Raw genomic sequence first — 25,398 nt, forward strand, 5'->3', positions numbered from 1 at the left:
AGCGGCGGTAACAAAGCACAAAGGGAGAAAATAAAGTTTAGCATAAAAAATGGACAGCCACTACTCCACTAATTATGAGACGCACAAGGCGGACACCCTCACGTGTGTGGCGCCGTTAAGCAGCCGGTTAATTGAAGCGCCATTCGGCGGAGGGCTTGTACACGATGCAATGCAGCAAACCGATCAATCAATTGACCGATTGCTGCCTTTTACCGATGACTCTGACCGACTGACTGACTGTTGTGGAGTGACCGTTCATGTACCGTTTTGCTTTTAACCGTTTCATGTTGCAAGTAGAAAGTTCGTTCCACCTTCAACAAAACAACGGCCCATGAAAATGGCAAAAAAAAAAAACAATCACCTTTTGTGCTTGCGTTGGGTCGCATCTTGACGGTAACATACACTTGAAAACACAGTATAAGGTGCGAGTGAACATGGTCTTTTCAAAGCATGTTGTAGAATGGTTTTTCTCTTATTTCACGGCGAAGGAGAGAAGGTTAATTATTGAAGTGTACGTACTTTACTGCTTTTTGCCGCTGCGTGAAATAGCTCACGCAATCGGTACGTTATTTTGGCGAGGTCCGAGCTCCGATGCGGCAAGAAAATTTCAATGGAAACGGTGCGATTTAAACTGGTGCAGTCATAAACGTTGGTTTTACTGCCTGCGCTGGCCAGTTAGGCCAAGTTATTGATCCAGTGGCAACTGAAACTGAGCTTACTTTCGAAAGTTTCTCTAAAGTGAGAAGGACATCCGTGAGTGTCCGGTGAGAATTTAAATCACAATCAACTAATCTGCATAATGATGCGTATATTGGAGAGACACAACGCAAGATAAGATCCAAAAGGCAGGTGACCCATATCTGTACGAGTTAAAATATCATCAAACAAGAATGGCGTTTGATTTGGTTAAGAAGAGAATGAATTTTAAATCGCTTGGTAATAAAAGCGTTATTTACCGAAAATTAAATCCAATAACTTTAAGGAGCGAATTTCCGCTGCGCTTGAGAAGCAACTTCCAGCTGTAATCTAAGCGAACAATTCCTATCAATTCATGTGCAAATGAGTGGCGCACCGGACGCGTACGCGATCACTAAATAATGGCCAACCCAACACATAACCATTGTGGAGAGAAACAACAATAATCATATTCAGAACGGAAGGAGCAAGTATTCCAATTTGTCAATAAAGCACACTTGCCTTATCGCCTTAACCAAACACATGCCCTGGCTGTCTGTGTGTTGATTGCATGCAGTGGTTCCGGTTCCCTATCGTGCTCCGGACTGCAGCACAGATGCTTCAAAACTGTCGATGGTCGATGGTGTTGGGGAGGAGGAAAAAATTGGAAAAATTTAACGATCTTCAACTCTCGCTACTCGCTATTCCGTTAGCTTTATGGCGCCCACTGTTTGGAAGGAAGTAGGTTGATAGAGTGCAATAGAACGCCGATTAGATGTGGCTGGGGTTTGATAAGGAAGGTTGTGTATGGGTGGTTTGATTGGGTCTCTGTGGACATCTATGCTGACGAGGAAGCTACCGCACACAAGCCATTCGATTGTTCGTCTAGAATGTCAAATTTGGAAATGGAGGATATCCGTTCCGTATGATTGGGTGTGGTGGTGGTGACTTCACGATCATCGCAACCCACGTCTGGCAGCTTTAACGGGTGGTAATTATCACGTACTAATTAAACATGACGCCTTTTCTAGATGGCGAGTGCTTAGATTCTTGTTGATACTTTGAGTTCCATTTTAGTCACACATCTGACGTAATGGCTTTTTTTTGTTCTACTGTTCCACACGCTCGACTGTGGCGTCTGGATCACGTTGAGCAAATTTTACCACATTCTTACAAAAACACGACATCCCCTACAATGTGTTACACATCGCTAACCTTTTTGTCTTCTTTGCTGTACGCCATTCCCTACAATCTCCCCTAGGAGCCACCAAAGAAATTGGAACGGCACTAACACGAGTCTGCCTTCGGCATAAGGCGGTCGAAAGCCGGATGAAAACATTCACCACCGCCATCATGGATTGTCTGGTGGTGCCGCTGCAGGAGAAACTGGAAGACTGGAAGAAACAAGTGAACATTATCGATAAAGACCATGCCAAAGAATATAAGCGTTGCCGGGCGGAGCTGAAGAAGCGCTCGAGCGACACGCTCCGGCTGCAGAAGAAGGCAAAGAAGGGCGCCGCCGATAATCTGCATGTGCTGGTCGAGTCCTCGATGCTGGACGTGACGCAGCGGCGCTGCGAGCTGGAGGAGGTCGAGCGAAAGTCACTGCGGGCGATCATGGTCGAGGAGCGGCTCCGATACTGCACCTTCGTCAACATGCTGCAACCGGTGGTACACGAGGAGTGTGAGGTCATGTCCGAGCTCGGTCACCTACAGGTATAAGCGGTGGAACCTATCTGGCGTATGCCTTTCGCTAAGCCCATATTCTAATGTACCACTTTCTCTCTTGATCTATTGTAGGAAGCCATGCAGCTGATAGCGATCGTCACGAAGGATCCCGCCCAGCTCCCGCAAGCATCGGAGGAGTTGATCCTCGAGTCGAAGGCCAACATTAGCCTTTATCCAGATTCGCCCGGTGGTTCCAACTCGCAGGGTGGCTGCTCGAACTCGCTCGGTTCACGCAAGAGCTCCGTCTGCTCGATCAGCTCGATTAACAGTAGCAGCAGTGGATCCCCGGGCCATCATCAGTTCCAGCGATCGCTATCACAGGTAAACAGGCATGAACGCGCTGGAAATGCCACCAGTGGCCTAACTCGTGTTCGTAGCTAAAATGCTGCTTACTCAGTGCATGTTTCCGTAGAATGCAATCTGTATTGTAAATGCAATTTCAATATTTACATTCACCATAAATAATGTATGAGGCCAATAACTTAATGCGTGGTAGTTTATTCAACAAGTTTTTCAGAACTTTGTACAGCCTGCAACAAGAGAACCTTTTTTATGACGACAAAAGCATACAAACGATATAAAACTTTACAAGTAGCAAAATTTTTCATAGTTATCTTACAATTCGTAAATGTTTTGTTTTTTTTTTTAAGTCAACGTAAATCTGCCACGAATTAAGTCACACCTAATGTCTTAATTAAGTAGCGTATTTATGTCTTTATGTGGTTTGAATTCATTAGCAGGCGTTTTACTGTTTTAATCGTAACACGTTGTGTAAACCTTAATTTTTTATGTAAATTCAATAGGTTTTTTATTTGTTTGTTTTTATTTAATTTTGGTGTTTTTTTTTCTTTTCCATCTTCTTTTCCTTTCCCGTTTGTTTTTAGTACTCCCCGGCGATACGTTTGAAACCAGGCGAATCGAGCGATAGCGGCTTTTGCTCTTCACCAGCTTTAACTTCACAGGTTAAACACCTTTGTTGTTTATTTTGTTTTAAGTTTTGGCAAAAACATGTTGCGATTTCTTGCGTAGCAATTGTCATTATTCAATGCCAAGATAAGTCAATGGCGCGCACACACACACACTTAGAAGCGGCAGTAGCTTAGCGTGCATTATTGTTACATTAATTTTATTCGTTGTTGGTTAATTTAAGTGATAAGTGTATGTTTTTTTTTTGTTGTGTACGCTTGTGTGACTGTGTAGCTAAAACAGTTTTGTGTTGATTGCGCTTGGTGTTCGCAAATTTCCATTTTCCTAATGGAAACCCTTAGCAAGTGGGCAAGTGGGAAACAAAACTGATAAGAAACCCCTCTATCGTTTCTCCTCTCGACACACAGGCCTCCACCTTAGCTAGTCAATCACATGCGGTATCAACGTGGCCACCGCACACACAGGATGCAACGTCAACAGTCGACCGTCCGCACACAATTTCGTCCGCTTACGAAAAGGGTCACCAGCGACCCGCCCTCACGGTGTACACCTTCCAAAGTCCGGAAACGATCGCTGAGACGCAAAAATCACCAGCTAACGTGGCCTGCAGGCCACCACTCCCAGTGGTATGTATTGTGGCAATGACAGACCAAAGAACCTAGCATATGAATATTCTTTTTGTATTTTTAGCGTTGCTCCTCGCTGGAGAGACCACTCTCAACAACTTCCGTAAAGAATGCCAACCCTAACGTGCCGCGTCAGTGTCCATCTCCAATTCCAGCGCACATTACCAAAGGTATATTGAAATGTTTAATTTCTTCGTTGCCAAAGCGAGGCTCACCACTTACGATTGTGGTACCACTTTGGAGTGTGTGTGCCCGTTATGATTTTGAGTGTTGTTTTCAATCTGATATTGTACTAATGGACCCTCGTTAGGCCTGTTGCTATAAGTGCTTCCCAAAAGATTCCGTCCCAAAGTATCTCCTACTAATAGCACACGAAACGGACATTTTACAGAACACCCACAACTCCAGCCCACCTACGTCAATATGACGGAATTGGCTTCGATGGCTGCCTCTAAAACTACTAACAACAGCAACAATGTTAACAACAACAACCACCACCATACAGCAACCAGTGGCAACAATGGCGGCAACACATCCCATAACGTGCAGCAAACGGTGACGACGACATCGGCCACATCGGTGACGCTGCAGTCCCATTCGTCTCACGTCCTGTACCAGCAACAGCAACCGAATTCGCCCGTGCTCTCCTCGGCTTCCTCGCTAATATCGCCCGATTCGAATGCGACGAACGCAATCAGCTCACCGGACGTATCGGCGTGCAGTACGCAAACGCCCCAGAATACACCGCAGACGGGATCACCCGGTACGCCGAACTACAGCAGTATCGGGGGTGCAATTAATCTCGGATTCCGCAGCACCACACCATCGTCTACGGGCGGCGGCACGACGGCCGTCACACCAAGCGAAAGTAATATTGACACTTCCTCCAACCACACGATCACGATCGATGACAACGAGGAGCATTTTAACACCAGCACCTCCGCGTCCGCAAACATAACATCTGCCACCATCAGCACTTCCGATACTACCACCATCACCACCACTACCACCGCAACTAGCTCTACTAACAAACCATCTCCTCCCCAATGTTCCACCGTCGGCACCGTCGCCTCCGCCGCCGCTAGCACGCCCAGCACCGCGGGCGGCGCTGGCACACCGACGAAAAGCGTACTCGATAAGGACAAAGATATACTCAAACGTACCGGTTCAGTTCTAGAGAAAACGTCGATGTTCGAGCAGCAGATCAACAACAACCAGCTGCACCAGCCGCCACCGCCCCAGCAGCAGCTTAGCGTACCGACCTCACCTGCCGCCCTGTCGGCGCGCCACAACGACCCGAACGCACTGTACGGGCGACGGACGAACGAAGAAATCTACAAATCCGCCGGTCAATTGCTGCTGGATCGCGATGCAGGTAAGCGTGCAACGTTTCTTTCCCAGTACGACTTCAGTCCTATCTTCCCCATACGACTTCAGTCTTTCTTTGTATAAAAACTATCCACTAACGAATTATAGGACAAGTTTGGCGAACATTTGGTTGATTGCCATGCGCAACTTTTTCCTATTTACCTTCTTCGTCGCGTAAGAGAGTATTAACGTTTTTGACAAGAATCGCATGTGAAAAAATATAAAATCAAAGAAGTACATCGTAAGGCACATTTAAGCTAAAAAAATCTAACAAAATATATATCTTAATTGCACTTGTGCATGACAAAATGCTTCATGCGTGCAAGATGTAACAAATGAATGAAATAAAACTAAAAATAAATTTGAAACATGCAAGAAACCTTAACGAAACAGTGCATGAAACACAAAAGTAAAATAGATTCGTAGCAAAGCCTCACAATCATTTAATTTGCAGAGGTATCAATTGTTTATAGTTTCATCATGCTAGCTGCACACTTGACACATTATTATCAATATATTCACGTTTCGCTGCTTCTACTTCACGCTTCCATCTTTTCTTCGCTTCTGTGCATCTGTGTTTCTTCGCCTTCTTCATTTACCTCTGTATCGTTCTGTAATGCTTTAATGCGTTTGTTTGTTTACTTTTTTCGTTTTCTAATTCCCATATAACACCCGCCCGTATTATGTTTGTCTTGTCGTACGATGTTTATATGTTTGTGTTTTTGGTTTGTTATTTTATTTCTTTTTTTTTCTTCATTTTGTAACTTCTCTGTCTCTGTATGTACACGCTATGTTTATGTGCTCCTGCTCCTGCTCATTTACGTTATAATACACGCGCCCAATGCCCAAAATGCACCAAAATTCACCAAAAAAAAAAACCGCTGTTTGCAACCCAACACCCACATAATGTAATGTGCATCGAAAAAACACACTGATTTTGGGTGCACCCAACACCCCCATACGCTGCTGCCCGGCTGCAAATGCTGCTAATGATTTCCGCTGGCAAAACGTGGCAAAACAAAAAAAAACTGCAACTACATGCACACACGATATCGGGGTTTTGTTGTTGTGTGTTGTTGTTGTTGTTGTGTTTGCGCGGTACGGTTGTTGTGTGTGCAAACGAAACGACCCACAAAATCCTGCACCCTAGACTGCATCGACAAGCAAACGATCGAAGAACTAAACAATCTGATTGGTGAATTAGATCTCTTTCAACGAGAGCACGAAAGCGCCCTGCTAGCTCAGCAGCAGCACCATCCACACCATCCACAGCACGCACGGCATCGGTTTTCGAACGGTGTCGCTTCCGATGGGGGGACAACCGATACCGACACGATCTTAGCGAACGGCGTAAATAACAACCACGGTGGTGGCGGTTTGATGTCCCGCAACGAAGCTGGCAACCGTAACGGTGGCCTGCTGGATGCCGAGGACGGTCTGGAACAGCCGACCAGCACCGGTCGGTTACCGTCGTCGATCTCCTCCAGCAACAGCAATTTGGATGAATATCTGAGCAACCATCAGGCGGGTTCGGTCGACGAGACGAACGGGTCGATGACGAATCTGGCGGCAAAGTACAGTAACCACAGCATTGTGACGGATGGAAATGATTATCCCAGCGCCGGCCACTACCACCGGACGTCGTACGCCCAACCACCACACGGGCATTCCATGTCGCTCGCGCTGGGCTCTTCCGCCGGTGGTTCCACCCAAGGGCTGGATGGCATTGCGACCGGGTTCGAGAATCCCTCGTTCATGATGGAGAACTACTACAGCCAGAACCGCAGCGAGGTGGTTGTGCTGCGGTGCAAAGACACTAGCCGTAATAGTCTGAACAATGCGCCGGACGATCTGCTTACCGGCAGCGGGCTGATGCAGCTCAACGGTACACCGGTGGACAATGGGCACCAGCATCAGCAGCAGCGATTAAGCTCGTTCCGTGTGACCACCTCGCGACCCGCCTCTCCCGCCTCCATGACGTCCTTCTTTGGCATTAGCTCCCGCTCGCCAACCCCATCCCTTTCGCTACCGGTCACGGCAAACTCGTCGCCGCAGCATCATGCCCACACCGGCAATAGTAACGGGGGCGGTGACGTGAATGACCCTTCGCTCGGGCCCACTCACGCCAGCTCTGGCCACACCCCGGCACCACCGTACGACGATCGTATCAATCGCAATAAACCCGCCATCACCCCGAGACCTGCATCGTTATCTGGTTTGTTTGTTTGTTTGTTTCACTTCATTTCACATTCCCGTTCGTTCCGTTTTGGTTATGTTTTTCTTTTTGTTTGTTCATGTATTATAACCCATCAAACTTGCATCCTGAACCTGGCATTCTATCAACACCTCAATTCCTTCATTGATCACCGATCGTTCGGCATCTCATGCTCATTAACCTAGTTTATCACATCTGTAAGCAGCTCGCAGTCGTACTTACTCTGAAACGGTACTGATAGTTGTGCCATTTATTTTTATCTTAAGTTGCAAAACAACAGTTTTTTACTCCTTTTTAATTACATTCTCTTTCGTGTAGTATTTGTATGTTATGTTCCCAATCGCATTTTCCACTCTGTTGAGACTGTATAATTTAAAACAGCTTTATCTTATTATGTTTCATACATGTTTGTGTTGTTCGTTGTTCACGTTCACTGGTTTGCTATAACCATGTTGTTTCGGCGTACAAATGCATCATCACGTCACGGCTCACAAATAATTTATCGTTCTCGGTGTTGCCTCCGTTTGCAATGCTACATTCTTTTACTGTCGCTAATTTGTTTGATTTTGTAGTGTTATTCACTGTCATGCTCATTCATACATATTTCATATTGTCAGCCATGCCTATGAGTTTAATAGCAACATTCTGCATTAGACAACCGAGTGTAATTTATCAACTTTTTCCATCTCCCTTAGCTGTAGCAACTAAATACCGTTCAACTGTGCTCCGTTTTGTCCAGACGTTTGTAACGATCCTTTGATTAATCGCAAGTAAATTGCAATCCAAAAAATAAACACTTAAAGTAGGACACAATCCATTTGATTTGTATTTACTGTTGCAGCTACGATTTCACTGCTTATCTGCGAGTGTGTTCTTTGGCCAGCGCATTAATGTTCTTTCGTTTCTTTTTTTCCCGCCCAATCTCCGATTGCATTGTTACAGGACCAACCCGGGTCACTCGACGTGCGTCTGTTAATACCGTGAAACCACCACCGCCCGTGCGGCGCAGCTCAAGCGTAACGCCTAGTCCTAGCGTAGGAACTGTAGGTACAGTACGATTGGACGTTCGAGCCAGAAGCGACTCACCGTTTTCCGTTTTTTCTTCTTTTTTTTCTTCTTTTTTCGTTTTTGTTCGTGTATTTTATTTGATTTTTTCCACAGAATTCCACCACCAACACCACAAATCTTGCCCAGCAAAGCCTAGCTTACACCTCATCAGAAAGTTTACCACCACCACCTGCTTATCTGTTAGATTCGGCCGCCGGAAGTTCACCTAGTAGTGCGTTTCATCTTATATTTGTTTTAATTTCACTCATTGCTGTAACCTGTAACAGAGCTTTGCATGTCGGAATCCAGTGTACTTACATCACTAAAGTGTCCTTTACATTTTACTTTGAAATGTTCCATTCTAACAGCTCAGCTGTCGGCAATTTCAGCATACGTAGAATGACTTTCAACAGATTTTCGTATATTTTTGTACTGTAGTTCTTACATTCAACCATGGAAAAATGATAATTCATAAATTATCTGCTCACGATCGTCTTGCGTATGGCGATCTAGTGGAGGAGCTGTTAGAATGTAATATTTCGATGTAAGAAAAGCTCTGTACAGCTAGAGTTCGTAGCACTGGCTCCTTTAGAGTCGCCGTTTGTAGGACTTAATTTACATGCCTTCTTACTTTACGCTGCATCATCAGTCGAATGCAGAATAGTTTCACTATCATTGCATGACTCTTCGATGCACCGGTGTAAACCGAAATTTCACATTCAATTTCGTAATTTCCAGTTTTCGGAAGTAGTGTGCGCGTGTAAACTATGTTTGGAAAAAACGTCCCTGCGAAAAATCGTTGTGTTTGTTTCTTTTCTTACGGGGTTCGTTCAGTTTCAGGAAATGTTGCGGGCACGGTAAAGGCTCTGAATGAAATAAGGCACACACCGGCCAGTCCGGGCGTGCTGCGAAGGGCTCAACAGCAAAGCAATCCGCCCTCCAATCAAGGATCACCTACGGTAAATAAAAAGGCTCATCTCATGTGCTGTCAGAAACAATCAATCATCATTTTTTAATATCGCATTATGTTCCTCCGTTCATTCTTACCCAGCAATACACCAATCTGTACGGTACATTACCCTCCACCAAGCATGGTCACGAACATAGCAATGTCACAACATCATCATCGTCTGCTGCTGCGCCGACGACGCAGCAATCACACTATCCTTCATCTCAACTCCATCACCCTAGCACACCAAACTCATTCCATGCAACTGATAGTAACAAGCCGGTACTCATGATTTAATTTAACTGTTTTTACCTTAGTGCATTGGGCGAAATATTAATATCTATCGTTTGTGTCAATTGTTTGTTTGCTAGCTATCGAATCGATCTCCGAAAACGAATCTCCACCAACAAGGAGGAATATACGCACAACCGAAACAACTCTCGACTATGTCCAGTTTCCGTACCTCAAGTCCTGGTAAGAGACGGAAACCTTGCGGGAATCTTCAATCATTTGCACTACTAACCTGTTTTGTTTTCTAGGTCCCCAGAAGCCAAATAGTAGCTTCCTTGCACAATTAAATGCCAAGATAGCACCCAACAAACCATCTCAGTCACCGTCACCTGTGCCCTATCAACACCAGCAACAGCAGGCAAACAACTATGGTTACACGACCGCACCATCGGGTGGCAATGAGTTGATCTACCAACGGTCTACCCCGGTTGATCCACGAGCGTACAACAATAATCAACAACACTTGCAACAACAACAGCAGCAGCAGCTACAGCAGCAACAATACTACCAATCACAGCAACAGCAACCTCCTCCACATCCACCACGAGAGGGTAAACATTCAATCTATTCCGCCTCTAATCAAACCACTTCACAGCAACACTACCAGCAGCAACAGCAGCAGTACTATCAGAATCAGTATCCATCGCAGCAGCAGCAGCAGCAGCAAACACACCAACAGCTGCAATATCAGCAGCAACCGCAATCCTCGCCATATTATTATCACCAGCAACAGCAGCAACAAGCGGCCCATAAACAGCCACAGTACGGTCACGTGTTGCCGCCCACTGGGGCTGCCAGTAGTGGTAGTAGTAGCAGCGGTGGTGGCGCTGGAAGCACCAGCTACCCAACGCAAAACATTTACGTCTCGACGAATCCATTCGTCAGTTCCGTCCAAACGTCGGCTGGTGGTGGTGGCGGTGTTGCTCCAGTCGGTAGTTATTCACCTTCGTCCTTTGGTAAAGGCACCCGGCATCACGACGATGTGGTCAGTGGGGGTGGTGGTAGTGGCAGTAGTACCCCAAACCGGACAAGTAATTTCCATCTCCTCTATCTCTTTGTATCGATCTTGCTCTGTTGCGATTTTTTCTTGTTTCACTTTTATTTCCACCCTTTGTTTGTTTGGTTTTGCTTTCGTTCCATTTTCGTTTAATTGTGCGCGAACGCTTACGCTTTATTTGTACCGCCGTAACGTTCTGTTTCCATTTCTTTCTGTTGCATTTGTCTTGTTTGTTTTAAAATAACATTATTTTTTTTTTCAATTGTAAGCAATTGCTGCTACTTGCAGTTGATTTTGCTATTCTTTTCTGTTTGTTTTGGTGTGCCCATTTATAATTTTTGTGTGTTTGTAGATTGTTGCTCATCGGACGTCCTGTCGATCATACAATATCGGTCTATTCGGTCGATTTTTTGCAGCAAAAGTATAAGCGAATGCATAAAGCGTGCAATAGTTTTATAACTACTCGAATGTACCCAACATGCACGTACATATTGTCATTTACTTTCAAATTTGAATGCTGCCATCCAAAATGCCGACACGGAACGCGAATGCACCGATTGCTCGTTTGCTGTAGAATGTGCTAAACTGTTGGTCTTGTATTTAAGCTTTATTACACAAAGTTGTATCTTAAACGCATGTACATCTTCACTATTTTTTTTGTAAAGTAATTGTTTCACTAATTAAGCTTTACCGTACTTTCCCGTTTTAGATCATCACAGCCGTAATAGTTCAGCAAACAATAATGGTGCCGCTGGCGGTGGACCTGCGCCATCCGGTGGGTCGCACAATGTGCTCGCCAAAACTAGTGCCGGATTTCTAGAAAACCTTAACGCACGTCTCGCCGAACAGCGGCTCTCGGGCAAAGCATTCGCCGTTCGGAATCTTATCAACAGTAAAGCTCTGGTAAGCATTATAGCACGTATTGGCGAAGAAAAAATGTATTTGAGGAAAACATATCCCAAAAAAAAAAAACAGCATCACATATTTCGTATAGTGCCACCACAGAACGTGTGTTTTGTACGGTGGTGCCCTCGAAATATCTTAACAGGGTTTTCCACTCCCTTTCTTATCTATATTTTTTCTTTTCTTATGTTTTTATTTTATTTCAAATCAAATACAAAACCATTGCAAACGCTAGCACGACAACGGCGAGCGCTACTATAGCCAACAGTTTCACTTTTAAGAAAAAACATTGTGTAATAATGGAATCAAATAGGTCTGTTGTGGGTACGATCGAGATGAGTCCCGCGAGGTGAGGAAGTGTGACTGTGCAGTTTTTGTTCACAGCATTGTTTATTTTTCCTTCTACATAATGTTGCCGCCCTGTAACGGCCGTGTGTCCGACACAATTTGTCCAACATATTTACTTTACGTTGTTACATTATGTTTCTCTCTAACGAAATAATTCGTTACCGATGATATCGGTACTCTTTTGTTTTGTTTTGTTTTCACTTTAATATCTCGCCCATTTACCAACAGTTGTCTTGTCGCACATAATGTGTACGGATGTGTTGGCAAGATGCTGTTTTTGCTTATCTTTCTTTCTTACTTTCCGTAAGTTCCGACAGGAACTGTCTTTTTTTTGTTCTGTTTTCGTTTCATTTTACTCAAATTAATCGACATGTTTGATTTGTTTCATCCGATACTATCGTTTTATTTGTATACTTTTTTTCTGCGTGGTTTTTTCTGGTTTTTGTGTCATTCACCAATTGAAAATTAACTTCCGATTGTATCACACAATCAAATAAACCATCATCTATCATATCAACGATAAGTTTGTTGCCGTTAATTTGGAACTAAACAACAATTCAAAACTCACTAACATCCTTTGTTTACATCTGTTAAACCTTTTTTTTGTAAACATTATTCAACCAGTTGTCTAGGAACATAGAAACAAAACAAGCAATGAATGTAATTGTCATGTTTAGTCTGCACACTGTATCAATGGTAGTCATATAGAAATGAAAAACGGCCGAATGTTGTATGTAAACACACAGAAACAAGCTTGTTCTCAGTACGTACACTCACATAACCCCGTAAAGGTTAAATTTTGACTTACCTTTTCTACCTTGTCAAGCTTTCTTTATTTCCACATCACTTTAAATAAACGCGATTGCTTTTTCGATTGTTTAGATATGGATGCAGAATCTACCACAAGCCACGATTACACACTGTTCGATATAACAATTATAATCATCACGTAATATATAGTATCACCGAGTCAGAATTATGAAACACGTTTAAAAATCTACCGTTGCAGAGCATTGCAGGAACTCTATTCTCCGTTTATCTTTTATATTCCGTTTTATTTGTTCAATCTGCTATCCTCATTCCTACGTATACGTTTTTTTATAAATTAATTTTAAATTAGAATATAGTGTCTTATGGCTGCGATGTTAATTCAATACCTAAATAACAGTAAAATCAAATGATTTTCTACAAAAATAGCGTCAATGGTAGATTTTCAAGCAGTTCCATAGTGACTCCGGCAATACTCTGATACTTCTCACCCTTTTGGCTCGCTTTTAGCAATCAGCCCATTCTTCGGCCGCTGGTATATATTATCCACCGTTGCATATTTGCAGGCGAATGCATTTGTATTACCCTTGTTACTGTTTTTTACACCATTTTTACCACCTACTTTCAATCTCCTTCATATATTTGGCTAATGCTTCCTCTTGCTGCCGCGTTCAACCGTGCTTTAACGAATCACTTACAGAGACACTGACCAGTACATTTGGAACTAATTCGAATGGTTTTGCCATTTTCTTTCTGTTTCGTTTTGTCACTTCCTTTGCAGCCGGATCCCCGTGTCTGTCACGAATCGCTCATGGATCAAATCAAGCGTGGCGCAACGCTCAAACGCAACCGTACGATCAACGATCGTAGCGCACCGAAAATCCATTAGATTTCTGCCACGCATGCACTCGCGCTCACACACGACGCTTTTCGTCCCGTCTGTTCACCGAAGGCACACTCAGCTCCGCTTTAGCCAACACCAGTAAAACCCACCTAAAGGATAAGTGTATACAGATGCGAGCGGCGGGCTGCGCCATTCTGTAAGCGCACTGAAATGTATGAACCAAACGTTCCTCACATCGTTCCGCGGCAGTGCGTGTGAAGTAAAAGGAGTAAGGATATTGGTTATGCGAAAGGGACTCACTCGCTCTATACGTAACTAACGCCATCGAGAACGCGGCGAGCTCCCAATGAATGAAATGTAAAGTTAACCGTCACTAATGCGTGTATAAGAAGCTACTGAAATGAATGTAACCCAATAGGCTGAAGAAGATGCATATCGTCTAAGGCGAGATCGATTCGTCACATAATATCTGTCCCCGTTGGAAGGGAAATGTACCTTTAAAAGAAGATTAAGGTATTTATGCTTGAGTTACTTGCTTGTTTGTGGTGGAATTCTTTTTTGAAAGGAATTTGGTAAACAAAGCTAATTTTTTGTTGGTACACACCTTAGCGAGCTGAATGTTGGAGTAAATCGTTAATGGCAATATACATGGCCAATATACATGGCGGAATGCATATGTTTGGTGTCGGAAACTGTGCTATAATGAAATAGCAACTGTAATTGATCCCTTGCGATAGGAATTCGATTTTTTTTTTGTGAGATGTTTGAGAGAACGTTCGTTTTGCTTCGGGAAGGGAAAAGGCTAACAAAATATCAAAACAACTCCAACTTCATGATTATTAATTATATCGATGTAACGTTCACGATTTAAAATACAGTTTAGATATTTTCTTACCGCTGTTGCGTCTATTTCCAAAAATATATCAGCTATTCAAACTTAGTTTTTCAAATAACAAACAAAAAAAAGAAGAAAAGTGAATTCGGAGAAGAACAATTTCAATTATGAACTCGAATACCAGCGTATTAAATGTAAGCGAATGAGTAGCGGAATAAAACATAATTTCCAAACTCCACAACCAAACAATCGAAAGCAAACGGAGAAAACGCGCTGTGAGAACATATAACATGGAGCAGACACAAAACTTTAGTGACCGAAAATAAGGGAAGTTCAGAAATAATGTCTTTTTATAAGTGTGGGAAGCGCACACATATGATATCAATTGAAAAAAAACAAAACTTTATCGGCGTCGTAAGCAAAATCTTCGATGTGTTTGATATATCAGTGCGAAATGGAAGATCAAAAGGAAAAGCAACAAAACGCCGAAAGACTTATTACCTGTAATGCAAGTTACTTCTGGTTGAATTATAAAATTCCAAGCCTTACAACTAACATACCATACCACACATACATACATAAACGTTCGCGCCAGCATATTTTGAAACAAAATGGAAAATTCCCTTGAAAGGGCGACAATAGTAAAAGAAAGAATATCAAAACTAGCTACCACCCCACAGTTAGCAGTAGCGCATCTACTAACGGACGGGGGTGTTTTTTAGGAGCGAGGTAACCAATTCGTCCAACCACAGCCAATTATCAGGAGTTACGTGTGTAGTGGGGTCTCTATTCAGACTTGTTGTTCGAAGACTAGCAGCGCCAGTAGTAGCAGCATTAACACAGTGACACAGCAGTAACCGTTCACTCTATCTCACAGTATCATTGCTTGTTTTAGTACGGTTTTAATCCACTTCAGTCTCATAAATGTTACAACAATCTTTAAGCGTAGCAAATGGAATGCTCAACGCAAGTAGTGCATACAATCCACTTACCCCCCAACAACAATGTCACAAGACACCAACGGTAAAGACTGACACAGGTCGGAACTACACGAAATATCTCTTTTATTGATGTGTCTTGTTAGGAGATAGAAGTCCGATAGGGGCAGACAAATGCGCGAGTTTACGCGTGAAGCGAAGAGACGTATTCGCTCTGTTTCTCTCTGCCCAGTTCAAACGATCACAGTACACTAAAAACGAACCCTTTTTTGGGGGGTGTGGCGAAGGAAAGAGGGAAACCCCGACAATGATGCGTCAGGGCGTTGTAGGCGACGCCTAGCATACAATAGCGTAACATAATGTTCAGTTAAGTGTTCGCGTTCCTACCAGCTCCGGCGGAATATGCCGTGAAGCTTTGCAGGGCCCAATCGTAGAATCGATCGCCGGATCGTAAGGTTATAAAGCACAATCGACTTCTTTTAGCAGACCACCAGTCTTCCACCAAAGATCAGTGACGCATGGAAGTAGACGCGTGAGTGTGTGCGCATAAAACCAGCACAGATGTGTACCGTAAACCAAACTTTAGAACAGAGGCTATCTTTATTAGGTCCCGTTTTGCTATTTGTTCCATATTTATTTTCAACTATTGTTTTACTTTTCTTTACCTTAGTTTATGCTTCAATTTCATTACATGAAACGTATGTAATGCCTAGTGTTTCTCCATTTTTTTTTGTTTCATATTTTCTTTCCTATCGGATTTAATTTATTTACACATCTGCAAACTTTGCTTTCTATTTAAAATCGTTAAGGTGTTTTCCTTTTTTCTTGTTAAACCTGTAATTTTTGCTTCAATTAAAGTAGCATATTTATTTGCATTTTGATTTTGTTTTTACTTGTTCTTATGACTACTTGAAATCAAGTTAGGTATAAGCTTTCCTCCCCTTTTTTTTCTTTTTGTTTGTTAACCATTTTTTGTACATAATGGACGTGTGTATATTATTGATCGACTATCGGCAATCGTTCACCTTTTGGCTATAGTTGTGTGACCGGTTTACGGATTGCGTACCCCGGGAAACAGTGAAACAGTGGCGATTTCTTTTAAATTGTGCTAAATCAAAATCACGTTCGATAATTAGTGTAAAAAAAAGCACAAAACAAAGCATACAAATTAACGCATTCTATTAACAATAGCAACAGCAGTAACGTTGTGTCTCGAGCTAATGGATGTTAGCCTGGTAGGCACCACGGATCGTAACAATAAAGGAAAACGTAGAGAAAAAAACGCGCATTAAGTGTGTATGAAGGTGGAAACAGTTTCAACACCATGTGTAAAGGAAAAGTGACACAAAGTGATGCTGTCTCGAAGTGAAACACAATAACTAGCTCCTAGCAAAGAAGTATGGGAACGATAACTAAGCGAACATAATTATTTAAAAGTAAAACCAACCATATTAACTTATGCGACAAGCTCTAAACCCTAAACTAACCAAAACGAAAAGAAAGTTAAAATGGCGCCGAATGGAAAAACAGTGGAAGACGAGGGGATGTGTATTGTGGGATAAAATCACATTGAAGAAAATAAACAAAAAAAAAACACTTTAACCGTTATACTAAAAGTCGACACATAAGTGATGTGAGGATTCGTCTACAATAAAATCCCTGCCCGCCCGCAGCACTATTCGGGTGGGACGGGTGGAAAAATGCAAACCCTACAAAAAGAAAAGGCAACAAAAACTGCATATATACATATTATTTTTATACACGAAAAATTAGCAAACCAACAAGTGATCTGAATATGGAAGCGATCAAGCAGTGAAGAACAGGGCTCGTATTGCCACAAAAGCGTGCGGATAAAGGGTCACACGCAGCATTAGCTCTAGTTATACATTATATATACACACACACACACAACACACATTATACATATTATGTATACATAGGGGCATACTGGTCAACAGAGCAGAAATTTCGTAGATGTTACTATACTTGTAATAGAAAGCGCTACAGGCACCACTGCTTATATGGAGCAACGCAAGTAAGGGAAAAGGATCATGCGATAACGATACTATTGCCTGCATGTTATAGCACCCCTACCGTCGCGTAGGGTGGAATGTATGTCTGTGTGTGTGTGTGTGTGTATGAATCTCAGCGAGAGGAGTGTGGGAAAAACCATTGAACGTGTCCAGGCATTACGGTGTATGGAAATTAAAACAACTATTAAGGACATATGTTCATCCATTTGAATTCGATTGTCGAAAACAAGAAAGTAAGTAATATTAAAAACACACACACACACACAAACAAAAACAAACTACTGTATCATTGTACACTGAAATAAAGAGGAAGAAAACCATTATATCAACGAAAAACATGGAGTTTTTGAACATATACGGTAGTACAATTGAAAGAAAATTAATACCACTGATGGTTTTGAGAGCTTATCATCTCAACGAAGCTTTGCACTGAATGAATGAATCTAAATCCTCATTCCGAAGATTCACGAATCTGTTCAGAAACATAATTTTGGTGTGATTTTGATGATTTTCGCGTCTAGAATAGATAGTTTTATACAGATGAAGTTATTATTAGCACTTTATTAGCTAGCATTCTGAAAGCTCGATGGCTTAAACCCAATCAGGCTGAATTTTATTATAGCAGAACTGTTACAGAGTGGTTATTACAACCCCGTTATCAGCGAATTATTTTATTATATCTACATTTTAAATAATACTAGTAAAAGAATACAAGTTTTATTGGCTAATAACACCCCTAAAGAGCGGCTGAATTTTTATCCTCAACAAAGTAGACCCCACATGATCGTGATCTTTCTTACTTATATTTAATGTTTGATTATAAAAATACAACAAAACTATGTTAAAAATAACAAATCTTCTTTTTCACGATTTTTCACACCGTTCATTGTTGAGACAATTGAGAAAACAGCGAATAATCTTAAAATTAAATAAAAACATACGAATAGAACCACAGACACTATCAGCATTCATTAATCAATTAATTGGCAGCTAATAACAACCGCATGATGGTTTAAAAACACGCAACAAGTAATACAAGTAATACGCGTAGTAAGTAATTTGTGTACGCGTGACTCTCAAAACTCCGTCGGCAGATGCGAAACCGATTTTCGATTTCTGACACCAAGAGAATATGTTTGTAAGGAGGTGACATCAATTCCCCTCCAGCGTGCTCTCGCATGTTATCATTGAGCGCGAGAGACGATCCTCTAATACATTGGCTCACACCACTGCGCGCTATCAAACTCGTGAGAATGATCGCCAGTGCAAGTGAGAGCGATGCCACGCCTTCTTTCCCTAAGGTTCTCCATGTACTGATAAGCACGCACACGATAATAGCATACAGGAGAAGTACCGTTACAGCAGAACTGTTACAGGGTGGTTATTACAATCCGCAATCGGCTAACTATTTTATTATCTTTACGTTTTTAATAATAATAGTAAAAGAATACAAGTTTTATTGGCTAATAAAACCACTAAAGAGCGGATGATGTTTTATCCTCAACAATGTAGACCCCACATGATCGTGATCTTTCTTAATTATATTTCATGTTTTGTTATAAAAATAAAACAAACCTATGTTAAAAAATAACAAATCTTCTTTTGCACAATTTTTCAGACCGTTCATTGTTCAGACAATTGTCCGCAACATGCAACAAATAATACCATTAGTTTCACTTAATTACGCTACATTCTCACTTAAATTCCACACAAAATTATAATTCAAATTTTCGAAATCGTTGTGCTAACATTTGTTTCCAACCACCCTGCAGTGGATGATCATCCGGTTAAATATCACCTCTTGATTTGGATGCTCTCTTGTTACATGAATCGCAGCTCTGGTGCAATTTTTGTTCGCGTGAATCTCAAACTTTCCGTCGGCTGATGCGAAATTCCATACAAACGAACCGATTTTCAATTTCCGACACCAAGAGAGCATGACTTCATGAGAGGTGACATCAATTCCCCTCCAGCGAGCGTGACAGACGATCTTCTAATACATTAGCTACCACCGCTATCGCATACAACCAAACTCGTGAGAACGATCGCTAGTGCAAGTGAGATAGATGATACGCATTCGTTCCCCATAAGGTTCCCCATGTACTGATAAGCACTCACACGATAATAACATACGGGAGAAGTACCGTTATAGCAGAACTGTTACAGGGTTATTACAATCCGTAATCAGCTAACTATTTTATTATCTTTACGTTTTTAATAATAATAGTAAAAAAATACAAGTTTTATTGGCTAATTACACCACTAAAGAGCGGATGATGTTTTATCCTCAACAATCGTAGACCCCACATGATCGTGATCTTTCTTACTTGTTTTTAATGTTTGGTTATAAAAATAAAACAAAACTATGTTAAAAAATAACAAATCTTCTTTTGCACAATTTTTCAGACCGTTCATTGTTGAGACAATTGTCAAAACAGTGAATAATCTTAACATTTAAATAAAACCACAATAATTCATTAATCAATTTATCGGCAGCTAATAACAACCGCATGAAAGTTTACAAACATGCAACAAATATTACCATTAGTTTCACTTAATTACGCTACATTCTCACTTAAATTCCACACAAAATTATAATTCAAATTTTCGAAATCCTTGTGCTAACATTTGTTTCCAAACAACCCTGTAGTCATCCGGTTAAATATCACCTCTTGATTTGGATGCTCTCTTGTTACATGAATCGCAACTCTGGTGCAATTTTTGTACGCGTGAATCTCAAACTTTCCGTCGGCTGATGCGAAATTCCATACAAACGAGGCGATTTTCGATTTCGGACACCAAGAGAGCATGACAGCATGAGAGGTGACATCAATTCCCCTCCAGCGAGCGTGATAGACGACCTTCTAATACATTGCCCACCACTATCGCATACAACCAAACTCGTGAGAACGATCGCTAGTGCAAGTGAGATAGATGACACGCATTCTTTCCATCTCCATGTGCTGATAAGCACGCACACGATAATAACATACAGGAGAAGAACTGTTACAGGGTGGTTATTACAATCCGTTGTCATCATGATCTTTTTTATTTATACTGAATGTTTAGTTACAAAAATTAAAAACAAAAATATATTAAAAAATAACAAATCCTCTTTTGCACGATTTTTCGGACCGTTCATTGTTGAGACAATTTTTAAAACAGTGAATTATCTTATAAATTAAATAAAACCACAATAATCCATTAACGGCTAACGAGAATCTAATAATAAATAATGTTTGTTTGTTGTCTTCTTTTTGATTTACAATGTTTGTCGGCCTTTCCTCTGTACCCTAGAAAAAATACCATTTACCAATAATTAACGATAGTTCACGCCTGTAAATGGTTTATCCAAACCGCCCTATTAGTGATTGAGTGTTCTATAATTTTGTATAAATTCTAACATATTAAAACTTCTTTTCTTGCTAACGCCAAAACAAAAAAAAAAAACACCACGAATTTACTAATTGAACAAAAAAAAAAGATTAATTTAATCTTAACTCACTAGCACCGGGAAAAGTTGCTAACACTTGGCAAATGGATGAAGCAATATGGAAATATACCATAACGGGCAGTCTTTTGTCTCCAAAACGCTGTTCCCCCTTTCCAAATTGTGTCTTTGTGCAGCTTTGAGCCATTTTAGCACCTTTATCACACGTACGTATTGTTCCTTATTCTGATTTTCAGTCAAATTTACCGCTTAAAACGTTTGCTTTGTGTTGCTTTTCCCTTTCGAACACTTTTCAATTTGAATAATCATCACCCACAGCCGAAATGGACGTCACCCGTTATCCTAAAACATCGCATTGTTAGAAAACTTTTCCAGCAATAAATGGCCCCCATCATTTGTTTTCACAGACTATTGCTTTCGTATAACCCGCCACACCTAGAAACTCCCACCGAATAGCGCACTGGCGATTTATGTTCTTCTGTGCGTTCCCTATTTTAATTTCATTATCATACTGTAAGACCTAACCGGTTGCACATTCACGCTAAACACTCACACGCCCTTGCAATATGTTGTAACACATTAGCGGAGGTTCGTGAAAATCAGGTGGTTGGAAATCTAGTAGGCGCTGTAATATCAGTCTGAATGATGAAAGTTGAACGTTGAAGTTGAAAGTTGACGTACAAAGTGTTTGAATTGGACTTCTCTTCAACCGCGACCACCTTCGAACAGTCTTCGATTCGCAGCGTTAGTTCTGTGAAACTTAAAAAAAATAAATAAAAACAAAGAACCGCGTGAGAATTGGCAATAACAAGCGAATGCGAATTGAGTGAATCTTTACCGTGGAGCAAACCCCGTCTGAGTCGCGTGTTACACCATTCTTCTTACCTAGTACAACAGCCTCTACCCGTGCCCTATCCCGATCGATGTATATCGCTGTAATCAATAAGAACACACCCCCAAGGATCTCCACGAAGCAGGTGCTAAATAATGCGTATTGCAGGGCACGGAACTTGATCAGCGGTGGACCATCATCCGGCACGGACTGGAGCAGCCCGACGGTAGAATTTTCGGCGACAAAATGGCTATTGTTTGAGTGGGTTCGAGGTTTATGTACGTATCGACTGATAATGCATCAGCACTCACACGAATTACTCGTTTGATCGCTTCCGATATCTGCACGGGTGTGAAATCTGCAGAAGGAGAAAAGATATCGATTTAGATTCCATTTTTTATTGTTGGCTTGCTGCAACACTTACCACACCCACGAAACTGCCGGCATCACCGAATGCATTGGACGTAAAAATCAGGAAAGCTTAACAATCAGACTAATGAGACCAAGAGCACTATTGCAAATGAGATAGAAGACACGCATTCGTTCCCCATAAGGTTCTCCATGTACTGATAAGCACGCACACGATAATAGCATACAGGAGAAGTACCGTTACAGCAGAACTGTTACAGGGTGGTTATCACAATCCGATATCAGCTAACTATTTTATTATCTTAACGTTTTTGATAATACTAGTAAAATAATACAAGTTTTATTGGCTAATAAAACCACCCCCCCATATAGACCCCACATGATCGTGATCTTTTTTACTTATACTGAATGTTTAGTTACAAAAATAAAACAAAAATATATTTTAAAAAAACCAATCCTCTTTTGCACGAATTTTCAGACCGTTCATTGTTGACACAATTTTCAAAACAGTGAATAATCTTAAAAATTATATAAAACCACAATAATCCATTAACGGCTTACGAGAATCTTTCCGAAGAGAGTTTTCTTTCCGAGACTTTGCTGGTGTTGTTAAATCATGTTTGAAGTACACCTCCCTAACATCGATAATTTTTTTTTTAAATTTCTTTTTGTGATATTCCACGCATTCCAAAGGGCACACACATTGCAGCTATTTACATACACTAGTTTAATTGTCTTTATTAATCATTAATTATATATTCTCTGTTCATTTTTATCTATACTTTCAACGCCACTGTCAGCTGCTTCCTTCACCACGTGTGTTCTTATGCATTTCTATTGTTTTTTTTTTGTATCCTTTACCTGTCTGCTTCGTCCGCTTTTTCTTCGCTTTCCCATCGTGTTCAATCTAGCTTTCTTATACCACCCAATCTCAGTACCTTCCTTTGCTTTGTTGTCTTGTCGCATTTCCAGTGTTGCGTTTTCCATTTCGTTAGCTGCGTGAAACTGATTGAATAGGGCAAACTGGCGAGCCTTGTTCTTTTTCGTTTTTACCTTTGCCTTCTTTGCTACCTTCCCTCCCTGCACTACACCCTCGCACCAAGCCCCCGGCCCAAGTATAGATAACAATGAAGCACGTACATGTTTGTTTTGTTTTTGTTTTTTTTTCCTGGTTGCTGTATTTTTACCACCTTCCGTTCGCATACGCTCGTGTGTGTTTCTGTTTCTTAGTTCTTTCACTTTGTCGTGTGTTTTTACAATTTTCAAAGCTATGTATATATATGTATATATATATTTTTTTATTTATATATTTTCCCATTTTGTTTTATTACTTTTTTACCACTTTTTTGGATTTTTATGATTTACTTTTTTTTTGCTCTCCATTCTTCCACTCCATTTTTACGTCTCGTTTTACGCTCGTACAATGTATATATATGTGAGTTTTGTTTGTTTGTTTTTTTTTCTTTCTTTTTAAATTTACTTGTTTTCGTTTCGTTACGTCTTTGCTAGTTGTTGTTTTTGGGTTTTTTCCTTTCCATCTTATTTGTTGTTGTTTTCTTTTCATGTTTTGCTTCTTCCACTGTCCATTTTGTTTTATCGTCCTGTTGTTTTTTTCCATCTTTGTCTTTTTTTCACTTTCTACTCACTTTGTTTTTCGTGGTTTGTAATATATTCTAGTGGAAAAAAGTGAAAAATAAAACAATTTATGCTAGAGATAAGGTTTGGTGTGTATGTGTTGTTGTCTGTGACTGTGTCTGTATTTGTTCAATAAGATTTTCTATTCTTTACGTTCGTGTGTGTGTGTGTGTATGTTTGTCTATTCTTTTTCCCGTACGTGAAGTCGCGTCCTACAATCTTCTTGTCTTCTCCATTATGTTTGGTTTTGTTTTCGTGTTTGTTAGTATTTAATAGTATTATTCATTGTAATTACTATGTTTACCTGGTTTTCCTTTCACTGTGAGAGATTCGGTTGGGTTTTTGCTAAGCTTTATTTTGACGATTAGTTTTGTAACTTTTCGAAACGAAACGTGTGCAGTCGAACCCTATTCAAAACCGTATGGCCCAGCAGAGCTCACCTTAGTTACACCGAGTTAGTGCTGCCTGTCGTGAGCACGTTGATGAGTGTGTGTTTGTATGTGTATGTGTGTATCGGTGCACGTACAACGTGAAACTAATGCGTGCGAACGTCTGTTTAGTGAGAATGTATGTGTGTATGTGTGTGTAACGTATGAATTTGCTGCTTGGGTAAGTAAAGTGTACTATGCAAGACGTTTAATCCTTTTATTTTATTCGTTTGTTTTCTTCTGTTGCTCACTTTTTTTCTTGCTTGCTACAGTTTTTTAATCTTCTCTTTTTTTTGCTCGCTGTCGGTTATGATTGCATTTCGAACCGTTTTAACCTACTCTATGTTTTCTTTGTCTCTAGTTAAATTTACTTGTGTTGTTTGCAGCTTCTGTTCTGTGTTTTTTTGCTGGTTAATTAAATGAAGAAAACATTAGCATTGCTAATGACTTCACCATGTTCACATCGTTGAGTTGATTGATTCTTTTGTCGTCTTTGTAGTTCCGTTTTGCTTTTCTTTGAGTTTGCGTGCGTCTGTTGCTTCTGTCGATTTGTTTGCCGATTTGTTATCTCCCTTACCTATTATTCGCTATGTTTAATGCTTATTTCATTGAAATTTCCCTCCTTTTGCATATGTGTGTTTTGGTGAGTGTGCATGTGTTTGATGTTTAGATTTAGGTATTTTATTTTTATTCGTATTGTTCTGTATTCCTCTTTGTTTCCCACTCGCCTAAAGTATATGTAAGTTTCGGTTGAATGTTGGTTGTTTTGTTCCTTTCCTTTCTCTCTCTCTCTCTCTCTCTCTCTTTCTCTATCTCTCTCTCCCTCTCTCTCTCTCTCTCTCTCTCTCTCTGTCTGTCGATCTCCGTTTCCCAATTAACAACATTCTACCGTGCTTTTTTTGTTTTGTTTTGTTTGTTTCATTGATTCGCAACGAGTTTAATGTAGTTTTCGTCACATCACCATCATCAGTTCTACATTTTTGCGTGCATTTTGTGTTTGTTTCCATAACTTTCCCGTGTATGTAAAAAGAACAGCGTTACAATTCAACAAACGATTTTTCCCTCTCTGGAAGCATTAGTTCTACAACAAACAAACGGAACAAAACACAAGCAAACGAACAAAACAATGGTTGCGTCTTACCCATTTTCTTTGAAACCACAAAATGGCGCCATTCGCTCCATCCATGTACG

The 25,398-nt window shown here is 40.9% G+C and overlaps 1 protein-coding gene across 9 annotated transcripts in view; it reads left to right on the forward strand.

Annotated features, from left to right (window-relative positions):
* The window catches only part of LOC128305294 (homeobox protein 5), a 65,269-nt gene extending 47,457 nt beyond the window's left edge, over positions 1-17,812 (forward strand). For 6 of the 9 annotated variants that reach the window (XM_053042673.1, XM_053042674.1, XM_053042672.1 and 3 more), the window contains exons 5-19: positions 1,937-2,391; positions 2,476-2,724; positions 3,288-3,365; positions 3,738-3,956; positions 4,021-4,126; positions 4,348-5,331; positions 6,475-7,539; positions 8,482-8,582; positions 8,701-8,818; positions 9,421-9,545; positions 9,638-9,817; positions 9,907-10,009; positions 10,075-10,857; positions 11,533-11,726; positions 13,624-17,812. In XM_053042673.1, coding sequence (XP_052898633.1) covers positions 1,937-2,391; positions 2,476-2,724; positions 3,288-3,365; positions 3,738-3,956; positions 4,021-4,126; positions 4,348-5,331; positions 6,475-7,539; positions 8,482-8,582; positions 8,701-8,818; positions 9,421-9,545; positions 9,638-9,817; positions 9,907-10,009; positions 10,075-10,857; positions 11,533-11,726; positions 13,624-13,731 — 4,868 coding nt within the window. In that variant the 3' untranslated portion in view covers positions 13,732-17,812. The remainder of the gene's footprint in view (positions 1-1,936; positions 2,392-2,475; positions 2,725-3,287; positions 3,366-3,737; positions 3,957-4,020; positions 4,127-4,347; positions 5,332-6,474; positions 7,540-8,481; positions 8,583-8,700; positions 8,819-9,420; positions 9,546-9,637; positions 9,818-9,906; positions 10,010-10,074; positions 10,858-11,532; positions 11,727-13,623) is intronic. The other 3 variants (XM_053042677.1, XM_053042675.1, XM_053042676.1) reach the window with 3 other exon arrangements.
* Positions 17,813-25,398: the final 7,586 nt, after the last annotated feature.

Source organism: Anopheles moucheti, chromosome 3, assembly GCF_943734755.1.
Source record: "Anopheles moucheti chromosome 3, idAnoMoucSN_F20_07, whole genome shotgun sequence".
NCBI classification, from domain to species: domain Eukaryota; kingdom Metazoa; phylum Arthropoda; class Insecta; order Diptera; family Culicidae; genus Anopheles; species Anopheles moucheti.